General features: G+C 45.9%; 1 protein-coding gene across 2 annotated transcripts in view; it reads left to right on the forward strand.

Moving 5' to 3' along the window:
* Positions 1–4,815: 4,815 nt before the first annotated feature.
* The window catches only part of SLC5A8 (solute carrier family 5 (sodium/monocarboxylate cotransporter), member 8), a 61,958-nt gene continuing 55,495 nt past the window's right edge, over positions 4,816–11,278 (forward strand). Inside the window, exon 1 of one of the 2 annotated variants that reach the window (XR_001514857.1) lies at positions 4,816–5,547. Coding sequence is in view for 1 of the 2 variants with exons in the window: in XM_006769372.2 (XP_006769435.1) it covers positions 5,197–5,547 (351 nt within the window). In the remaining variant the exon portion in view is untranslated. The remainder of the gene's footprint in view (positions 5,548–11,278) is intronic. The other variant, XM_006769372.2, reaches the window with a different exon arrangement.

Below are 11,278 nucleotides of genomic sequence, written 5' to 3' on the forward strand. Positions count from 1 at the left end.
CACTGGCTTGGACATTTCTGACCACGTACTTGTGTCAGTGCAGAGAAAACCCATCTGGAGAGAGAGGGAAAAACCAAACAGGCATGTAGAGCGGTTTTTCAGTTTCTGCTTTTGGACTCATGAAGTCCATGAGATATTCCTGCCTTGGTTAAAATAACTATAACACTGTACCACTGTGAAGGCCAGAAAGTGATTATTAACATGCAAAGAGGGCTCACAGCAAGAGAGAGGGCATATCTGATTGTAGAGTAGGTGGAAATAGGAGTAGTGAAATATTCCATGAAAAACTTTGACAATTGAGTCCACCATGAATGTTGGGCAAGATTCTAACAGGAGAAGTTGGGATGGGAGCATTTATAAGTGAAAGGAACCATATAGGAGAGAGAAAAATTGGTGGCCTGGTTCCAAGATGAGCGGGATGATTACATCTCCTTGTGAAAATTTAGGAATTCCTATCCTTGCATGAGCATCAGCGGTTCTCAACCTGTGGGTCGCAACCCCTGAAAATACATCCTGCATATCAGATATTTACATTACGATTTATAACGGTAGCAAAATTACAGTTATGAAGTAGCAACGAAAATAATTTTATGGTTGGGGGTCACCATAACATGAGGAACTGTATTAAAGGGTCGCGGCATTAGGAAGGTTGACAACCACTGTTTCTAGGTCTATTTTCCTACTTGAAAATAATTACCAGCAAGTGTCATGCCAGTCTCATCAGCCTCCCTCTAGGTCAGTGGTTCTCAACCTTCTGGCCCTTTAAATACAGTTCCTCATGTTGTGACCCAACCATAAAATTATTTTCGTTGCTACTTCATAACTGTAATGTTGCTACTGTTATGAATCGTAATGTAAATATCTGATATACAGGATGGTCTTAGGTGACCCCTGTGAAAGGGTCATTCGACTGCCAAAGGGGTCGCGACCCACAGGTTGAGAACCGCTGCTCTAGCTACTTTGCTTAAAAACAAACACACACTGCCCTAACAGGTTTGGCTCAGTGGATAGAGTGTCGGTCTGCGGATTCAAGAGTCCCAGGTTCAGTTCCGGTCAAGGGCATGTACCTTGGTTGCGGGCACATCCCCACTGGGGGGCGTGCAGGAGGCAACTGGTCGATCTCTCTCATCGATGTTTCTAACTCTCTATCCTTCTCCCTTCTTCTCTGTAAAAAATCAATAAAATATATTTAAAAAAAATAAAAAAATAAAAAACCAAAACACTAAAGAAATCATCCAGAAAACTCCTGTTATTTCTACAGAAAAAAACAAACTACTCCCTAAAGATGTGAAGTAATTAACAATGCAGTGCTGTGATCTGCAATGTAAATTTCATTTTTGTTTCCTTGTTCTAGGAATAGTGGTAATTGAACACTTCCCAGCAGTGTGAGGTGACTTACAGGAAATTCAAATATAATTTCAGTCCAGGAAAACCTGTATGGCTCTGTTAGCTCTTTTCTCAATGTATATATCAAATGTATCAGACCACGCATTTTCAGGGCCATCAATTACTTTTCTGGGAAAAGAGATACTTGGCCAGATTTTAAAAATACACAGAAAAATGGAACTGTAAAATAACTATTACAGTTTAAACAGCCATTTCTCACAAACTATACTTCTAAAACTTAAATGAACTATCTAGTGATAAGGAATTAATTAAGTATGTTAATTAATATACTTATAAATATAAAGGCATACTTTATATTTTTATATGTTTGTAAGTACATTGATTAGTGAGAGGAGTAAAACTGAATAGTATAGTTTTGGAGAGAAACAAAAAAGTGAGAATTTGTATCTCATAGCTAATGTCATTTACCTTATTGAGGGAAATCTTTAGTTTTTATACCAAAATAACTTTTAGGTAACAAGCCAGTGAAGTTATAAATTTGAAGTCAGCTCACATAACTCCCTTAACTGTTGACCTATTCATAATTTTAAGTATTATTTACTCCCAAACCAATTATTTTTTTAAAATATGTCTATATTGATTTCAGAGAGAGGAAGGGAGAGGGAGAAAGGGATGGAAACATCAATGATGAGAATCATTGATTGGCTGTCTCCTGCACACTCCTTACTGGGGATCGAGCCTGAAACCTGGGCATGTGCCCTGACCAGAAATCAAACCAGTGGTTCATGGGTCAATGCTCAACCACTGAGCCACACCAGCCGGGCCCAAACCAATCTTTATCATAGCCTTGTATTTAGAACTTCTATGAGCTCGAAATCCTGTCCTTTTTTGCACTGCAGGTCCGGCACAGATATTCTCATTACAACAGATGTCATTGAAACATTTTCTATAATCTGAAGAGATTTTCCTATGCCAGCCTTAAAATAGCACCGTCCATATAGCAGAACAATTGGGATAGTGCCTTGTACATGATCTTAGTGAGCTTTGACTTTACTTCACTCTGTTTGCTAAGTGTGCTCCTAAAAATCCATGCAAAGGGCCCTGACCTGTTTGGCTCAGTGGATAGAGCGTCAGCCTGCATACTGAAGGGTCCCAGGTTCGATTCTGGTCAAGGGCATGTACCTTGGTTGCGGGCACATCCCCAGTAGGGGGTGTGCAGGAGGCAGCTGATCGATGCTTCTCTCTCATCGATGTTTCTAACTTTCTATCCCTCTCCCTTCCTCTCTGTAAAAAATCAATAAAATATATTTTAAAAAAAATCCATGCAAAGGGATTTAAAAAAGCAGATCACATTTCAAAATGCACTTTAGAAAAGCTTTCTTCAAGGGCTATGAGCAACCAAGGAAGGGTTTGCCCACTGTAACCAGGCATCACACCCGCTACTCAGTGCCCTGCCACTTCCTGTGCAGCTCCCGTCTGCTTCTCTGTGGCCCTAGTGCCAGTGGTCTTCTGACTAAATTCTTAAAGAGAGAACAGCTGGTTGAAAAAACAGGAGGAGAAATTGGAGACTATCAATTTTAAGTAGAGATGGTCAAAACTCGGAACTAGTCATTGTCACAGTTGATCTGTGTTTTTAAATCTGAGAACTCATTTTGTCAGCTAAGGATGATCTATGAGGAAATAGTAAATTTCTTGGAAAATTGGCCTCTGAGAAGTCTGTTTGGTGAAAATTGTGGTTCAGTTGGATGTGGCAGAGACAGCTGGTTGCCTCCTATATGCATTCTCCCCTTCTTCCTTAGAAATAGGACCCACAGTTTTTAGTTGGGCACCTGGCCCCTTGGCACAAAGACTTTATTTCTCAGTCTCCCTTGCAGCTAGATGTTGCCACATGACTGAGTTCTGTCTGATGGGATATAAGTGGAATTGTCACATAAAATGATGGGAACTGTCCTATTGTCTGTGTCCATGGGTTATGCATATAAATTCTTGGGTTAATCTCTTCCAGCCCCTCTCTCACCCTCCCCCAGCCTCCGCCTCTTTCCTTCTGAGATTCAACAGTCTGTTTCCATGCTTCTATGTCTGTGGAACTATTTTGTTTGCCAGTTTATTTTGTTCATTAGATTCCACATATGAGTGAGATCATGTGATACTTGTCTTCTCTGGCTCGCTTATTTTGCTTAGGATAATACTCTCCAGGTAAGGGCTCTTGACTTTAAAGAAAGTTCCTCGAAAATTGATTCAATTGCTAGAATTATTAAGCTAGATCCCTCTGTGTTATGCTTATAGGTCTCTCTCTCTCTCATACACAACAGTTGTGATGTAATTGCAAACCACATATTTATTTAAATACTAACTGCATTACTTGGATTTAACTTCCATTTCCTTTTCCTTGTGAGAATGTTATGCAAATAATGCCAGGTTACAAAAAAAAAAAAAAGCTTTAGTCTTGTCCTGGGCTGGGTTAAATGCACTCTGAGGATTGTTGACCAAGACCAATTGGTAAATTATACAGATGTATGAAAATGAACAAGGATGGCCTGAAATAGACCTATCTATGCCTGGACACATTTGGCTGGACAGTCTATTTTAGAAGAAAAGCTGGAGAATCACATTGTTTTATAAGTGTGACTCATGAGAGTTATTAGTAATATTGCAAGGCAAGCCACTTAAAATATATCCTCAGTACTGATACTGGAAATGGTCTTGTCTTCCATGTGCTTTCAAGTGCCTTCATTTAAGTGTACATATTTATGCCTATGCATGTGAGCAAGAGAACAAACTCTGAAATCAGATCTGGATTAAACATCTTAATCACCATTTCCTTGGGCAAGTGACTTAATCTTTGTTTTTGTGTGTGTGGCTTTAAAAAAATTACCTTTATTGTTGAAAGTATTACAGATATCCCCCTTCCCCCCATTGATTCCCTCTACTCAGCTTCAGCCCCCTCTCCAGGCCTTCCCAGCACTATTGTCTGTCCATGGGCTATGCATATATGCAGATAAGGCCATTGGTATCTTTCTAAACCAGTTTCCTCATTTGAAAAATGGAGATGATCCCTATCCCTATTTGGTGTTTAAGGTGTCAAGCATGTTATATGTCACATGGTAAGGCTTATTAAATAGTAGGTAGTATTAATGTTACAGCAACTATCATTTCTATGGAGACTGTGGGGCATCAACAATATTTTTTGAATGAAAAAGCAGGCCACCAGCAGCACAGACTTCCGCCTCTCCTTTAGAATCGCTTACCTGCCCCAGGACGGGCACCTCAGCTCAGTGCCCATTAATTTCTAAATAAGGCAATCTAAAAACTCCAGGCGTATCTTCTCATAAGGACCCGGACTTTTGAACCCGAAAGCTAAAAGTAAAGGCGTTGGCCACTGCCCTTCGCCCCACACTCCCGCATCAGTGGCCGGCTCATTTAAATGGTGCGTCTTATTATTGTGGGCAGCTGATAAAATTTGTGCTGAGCGCTCCCAGCGCGTTCGTCAGACGTGGCTGGAGGCTCCAGTTCCGCGGCGGCAGGGAGATCCGGGCCACCCCAGCCGGGCACCTGACCGGTACTTAGCTGGGCTTGGGGTGGGGGGCCCCCCCGAAGTCCCCAATCGAGGGCTCCATTAGCTGTGGTGGGTGCAGAGGTCGCTGCCAGCGCCTATCCCCCTGCCTACTTCGCGGGTAGGACTGTCGGGGACAGACACCTGGAGGACGCCTCCAATCCCCGCAGGGCGCCACGCCCCGCCGCGCGGAGAAATAAGAAGTGCGCGCCAGGCCGCCCAGGGAAAGCGGCAGCTCGGCTGTGCTCCTTGGACTCGGCAGTTTGCGCGCAGGTGCACCCGGCGACCGTGCGGCCATGGACCCGTCGCGGGGTATCGGCACCTTCGTGGTGTGGGACTACGTGGTGTTCGCTGGGATGCTGCTCATCTCGGCCGCCATCGGCATCTATTACGCCTTCGCGGGGGACAAACAGCAGACCTCCAAGGACTTTCTGATGGGCGGCCGCCGGATGAGCGCCGTGCCCGTGGCGCTGTCCCTTACCGCCAGCTTCATGTCCGCGGTCACTGTCCTGGGCACCCCCACCGAGGTCTACCGTTTTGGGGCCATATTCAGCCTCTTTGGCATCACCTACCTCCTTGTGGTGGTCATCAGCGCGGAGATCTTCCTCCCGGTGTTCTATAGACTGGGGATTACCAGCACCTACGAGGTAAAGGGTCAGAGGGTGGGCTGGGAGGGTGGAGGGGATGACTCCTCAGGCTCCTGAAGGGATTTTCCCGGGAGCAGACGCACCACCAGGTCCATCTCCTCCCCAGGCCTCCCCTTTAGGGAAGAGGGGGAAAAAAAAAATCCTGGGACTTACTCTCAAGATCTCAGTGAAAAAGAGAAGCTTCCAAAGTAAACGGAGTGAATGGGACTAGTGCTGGCTAAGGCCCTTTCGGCAACGTCTGCGATTCTGAGTCAAGAAGAAAGATTTCAAAACTTTTTATCTTGGGGGAGGGTAGGTCTTACCAGTCTCAGCTCCTCCTCCTTGAAGTGAGTCCCCTTGTTCCAGGTTCTCAGGGACCAATCACTTTCCCAGGATAGTTGGGGAGACATCCCCCCTCCACACCGACTTTTCCAAAGAGAGGCAGGCGCCCCAGGGCTTAAGGTGCTGTATCTCTCATCTCAGAACCTGCGTTTGAGACCAGATTCCACCACTTACTTAGCTAGGGAACCTTGGGTGACTTAATTTAACCTTTTGTGCCTGTTCATTTCAAAACGAAAATAATAACACCACCTATCTCACTCAGTCGTTGGGAGGGTTAAATGAGACGATGCAAGTGTACCAATGAAAATAGTGTCTGCTACAGGGTAAGTGCCGAATAGATATTCGCTGTCCGTATTGGCGTGCTGGTGGTAGAGGTGATTATCTTGGGATCACTAGGAAGTTGTGAGGTTCTTAAACAGTTCTACCATCTCTCACTGCGGAAGGGTGCTTAAGGAAAACCATCTTTCCTGTTGCGCAGGTCCACTGGTTATAGTTTTTCTCAAGTTGTCTGCAGGAAAGGGCTTTGCAAAGATGGTGCGTGTTTGGTTTAAAAAGCTGTTGAATGGGAGTGTTGGGAAGGATAAAAGCTCAGAGAACAGGTGGGGCCAAGTTCAGCGCTCTCAGTGGTCTCCTTCAACCAGGCACTAACCCACGAGCCACACACACAAACCTGCAGAAGCTTCCTCTCTAATAGGCCATTATCTGGAGGGACCAGAGCCTCATTCTCAGCAGCTGCCTCTGTCCTAGAGCTTAGTGTTTGCTGCAATCACCGGAAGGTAGTTTCCTAGTAAGGCTGGTTCAACTGGTGCTGTGGACAGGGCCCCAATGGCACACTAAGTGATGGTGACAAACATCATGGGTTCTGGTGATGTCATCCAGGGAAAGGCACACCTGGGACAGCATTGCCTTCATCTCTGGTCATGGTGTTTGGGAGCACTCATTTATCACCCTAGAAGTGAGCAGGATGCAATTTCTGTTTTGCTCAAAGGTAACAAATTGGCTGCTCCAGGCCAAATTCATTTTCAGCCATTTTTTTTTTTTTTTTTTTACTTTTATGGTGTTTTGGGGGGGAAAAAAGAATTTAGCATTTAATGATAGTGGAAGTCAAATAAAATTCCAGATTCTGGCTTCTTTTGGAAACCCAAAAGACTGGTGATACCGAGCCCATATCCCCTGTGGCCACAGGTTAGATTCTGGTCATGGGCACACGCCCAGGTTGTGGGCTCTATCCCCAGTGTAGGGCGTGCAGGAGGCAGCTGATCAATGATTCTCTCTCATCACTGACGTTTCTATCTCTCTCCTTCTCCCTTCCTCTCTGAAATCAATAAAAAAATATTTTAAAAAAAGAAATAAGGAGTGATAGCAATGGCTGTAAATTGGATGGGACCTGTAGGCATTTGAGTCTGTGAGCTCTGATCTGTAGTTAACCAAGTCCAACACGCAGAAAGAGTTCGAAGAATCTGGCAAGAGGAATTCAGATCTCACAGGTGAATGCTGCTCTCATAACCACTGACCCGTGCCCCTGCAGGGCACATGTTAACTCAACCAGAAACGCATTTCCCACACATTTCCTGAGTGCTGGAGGCTAAGTTAGGAGGGTTCCAGCTAAAACAAGCAAGAAAACCACTAATGTTTACTGAGTATTCTAGGCACTGGCTGCCTGTTTTACGTACATTATCAAACTCGGTCCTCAAAACAATCCTTAGAAGGGAGGTACTATGAGAGCCCTACTTTGCAGACAAAGAGGCTTCAGAATAAATTAAACCACATAAGAGAGCATGAAGCAAAGCAGACACTTGCCCAGAGGCTGTGCAGTGGGGCATATTGGCGGCTTCTGAAGGCTCTGGTGAGTCTTCTGGAGGAATATTTTGTTTTATGGTGAATGACGAAGCCACCCATAGAGAATAAGGAGTTCAGCATTGAGTGATACTGGCATTCTCACTCAAGTATGAGATTTCTCCGTTTACAGTTAGCCAAAATCGGCTGTTCAGAAGCGTTTTTGACATCTATTTATCACTGCCTTCAAAGTATAGTCCTGATAGGAGTTTAGCAACTCCCAGAGTCACAGATAAGAGTAAAATGCAGGTATGCAATTTCACTCATCACTTCTTCTGTATCTTTCTGGATCCAGTGAAATCTGTGTGTTTGAACTGACTTGTCCAGACTCGTAAAAATTATTCAGTAGAAGTTTTGTTGTCTCTAAATTATTCAAAATTCTGAGGACTATAACGGATCTTGATTGACTATAGGCACCTATTATTTTTCTCTAGCTTTGTCTGGAAATCCTAAGCTCTTCTCTGAACCTACTTTTCAGTGACTTGAGCTTCTGGAAGGTCTCCAGGTATTTCTTTAGCAGCCCAGTAACCACTGATAGCTGAGATAATGATAGATTTCTTGGTTCTGTCTTGAGTTGGTCTTGTGTGAGGTTAAATCCTTAGGTTTTCCTGGATCCAGCAACCTCGGAGGGGCGGGGGGATAGGTGAATTAACTTAGTTGAACCAAGTTATTTGGTTCAACTCACTATATACATTCTTAACTTCATCACATTTTTCTCTTCAGTTTTCTTTAGTTTCCAGCAATTTAGATGCACATACCCAGAAAAGGCAAATACTTCTCTGTCTGTTCATGTACATTCATTTTTAATAGTTTTACTAAAAATATTCTGAAGAGATAACAGTGCCCTGTTTCCAAGCTTACTTGATGGGTCTTCTAAAATGTCTTCTAAATTACCCTTGGATGATTTTGACATGTAATTCACTGAGATTCAAATTCTCAAGGCCTATGGATTTGAATACCAACTACATGTCTTTCTTCTGAATGAACAGTTTACAACATTTCGCCATCCATTTATATCACTTGACTAGAAGTCCAGTGCGTGACATTCGTGCACTGCGGGAGCGGGGGTGGCAGGGGGCCCCAAGCCTGGCCTGCGCCCTCTTGCAGTTCAGGACCCCTCGGGGGATGTCCGCTGAGGGGTCCTTAGCACTGCCACAGAGGCAGGAGAGGCTCCTGCCACCGCTGCTGCACTTGCCAGCTGTGAGCCCCCTTCTGACTGAGCAGCGCTTCCCTTGTGGGAGCACACTGATCACCAGGGGCAGCTCCGTCATTGAGCACCTGCCCCCTGGTGGTCAGTGCGCATCATAGCGACCAGTTTTCCGCCGATTTGCACATTAGCCTTTTATTATATAGGACTAGAGGCCCAGTGCAAGGAGTTCGTGCACAGGGGGTGGGGACCCTCAGCCTGGCCTGCACCCTCTCCAATCCGGGATCTCTCGGGGGATGTCCGACTGCCTCTTGCAATTCAGGACCGCTGGCTCCTAACTGCTTGCCTGCCTGCCTGCCTGATCACCCCTAACCTCCTCTGCCTCACCCCATACCCGGGACCCAGGATTCCCTCCTCTGGCCGGTCACAGGCACCCAGGACCCAGGCTTCCCTCCCTCTGGCCAGCCGCAGACACCCAGGACCCGGCCAGCTTTGCCTGGGCCGGCCACAGCTGCAGGCACCCAGGACTGTGGAGTGGGTGGCTTGTCTGTCTCCCAGGCTGCAGCTGGGGCCCAGGACCAAGGGGCAGGCAACTTGTCCCTCTCATGGATGGCTTGTCCCTCTCCTGGACTGGGCTGCAGGTGCAGCCGCTGGTGCCCAGGACCGCGGGGTGTGTGGCTTGTCCCTCTCCCGGGCTGCAGGCGCAGGTGCAGCCACTGGCACCCAGGACTGCGGGGCGGGCAGCATGTCCCTTTCCTGGGCTGCAGCCTGGCTGGTCCCCATTCCTCTCTCCCCACTGTTGAGTGTCTGAGCCATTATGGCGTGATGGCATGTGGGTGTGTGACCATTGTATATTAGCTCCTTATTATATAGGATAGTCGCCAAAACCTTGCACAGCAAGAGAGGAAATAATTATGTATAAGATCTCATTTTCAAGAGGAAGGAACATGAGATTTTGAGTGACTGCCCCAAGCTGATGGAGTCAGGAGTAAGGTTGGGACAAGGGCTAGAACAATTCCCCTAAGGTGCTATACTGCATAACTTTTATCTATTAGTTATTTTTGGAGGTTCTACTATGTGCCAATGCTATCACTCACTCTATAGGAGTCTTAGACAGTGGTCAGTTTGTTTATTTTAAATAATGTAGTGGTTACATGCACAGCTTTTGGCATCAAATGTTCTTAGATTTGCATTGTGGCTCTGACAGTTATTAAGTTGCAACATTGGGGTTCTCTCTGAGCCCATTTCCTTATGCATTTATACTTAACTAGAGGCCGGTGCACAAAATTGGTGCACTGGACGGGGTTGTCCCTCAGCCCAGCCTGCACCCTCTCCGATCTGGGACACCTTGGGGAATGTCCGACTGCCAATTTAGGCCTGATCCCTCTCCCAATCTGGGACTGCTGGCTCTCAAACACTCACCTGCCTGCCTGCCTGCCTTATTGTCCCTAACTGCTTCTGCCTGCCAGCCTGATCACCCCTAACCACTCTCCTGCCAGCCTGGTCGCCCCTAACTGCCCTCCCCTGCTGGCCCGGTTGCCCCCAACTGCACTCCCCTGCTGGCCTGATTGCCCACAACTGTCCTCCCCTGCAGGCCATCTTGTGGTGGTGGGCACCACCATTTTTGAGGGCGTGACAGCAATTAGCATATTCCCTCCTTGTTGGCTGTGGGTGCGTGAGGGTCAATTAGCGTATTCCCTCTTTATTAGATAGGATTACTGCTGAGGTTGCTTTAAGGAAGCTAGAGAAGAACTGGTTGCCCCCAACTGCCCTCCCCTGCAGGCCTGGTTGCCCCTAACTGCCCTCCTCTGCTGGCCTGGTCGCCTCCAACTGCCCTCCCCTGCAGGCCATCTTGTGGCGGCCATCTTGTGTGAGGGCGTGATGGTCAATTGGCATATTACCTTTTTATTATATAGGATACCTACTCATGTAGTTGTTGAGAAGACAGTATATATACAAAGCAAATACTTTATAAATGTTAGCTGTGATTATGGAGCAAAAATATCCTTTCCCCTGTTTATTACCTAATGTCAGGTTTTTTTCCTCTCTTTTTCTACTTTATGAAAAGACTATTGTCAGTCTTAAAATTCACTCTATATGTGATAATAATATTGAAGTGAAAGAATGTCTTAGACTCCAGCTTCATTCTAGCTGTGAAGTTCTAGGATTCTTTATAATCTACACTAATAAAAGAGAAAAATGGTAATTGGCATACTATGCTACCCTTTTCATTGGCTAATCAGGGCTATATGCAAATTAATTGCCAACTCAGATGGCAGTTAACTGACAACAAAGATGGTGGCTAATTTGCATATGTAGGCACAATGCAGGGAGGCAAAAGGGAAAGCAGGAAGAAGCCCCCTGCCACTGACAGTGATCGGAAACCCAGGGGGGAGCTAAGAGCTGGGGGGCAGGGCCAAGGCAGCC

This window comes from Myotis davidii, unplaced genomic scaffold (genome assembly GCF_000327345.1).
Source record: "Myotis davidii unplaced genomic scaffold, ASM32734v1 scaffold120, whole genome shotgun sequence".
In the NCBI taxonomy this organism is placed as follows: domain Eukaryota; kingdom Metazoa; phylum Chordata; class Mammalia; order Chiroptera; family Vespertilionidae; genus Myotis; species Myotis davidii.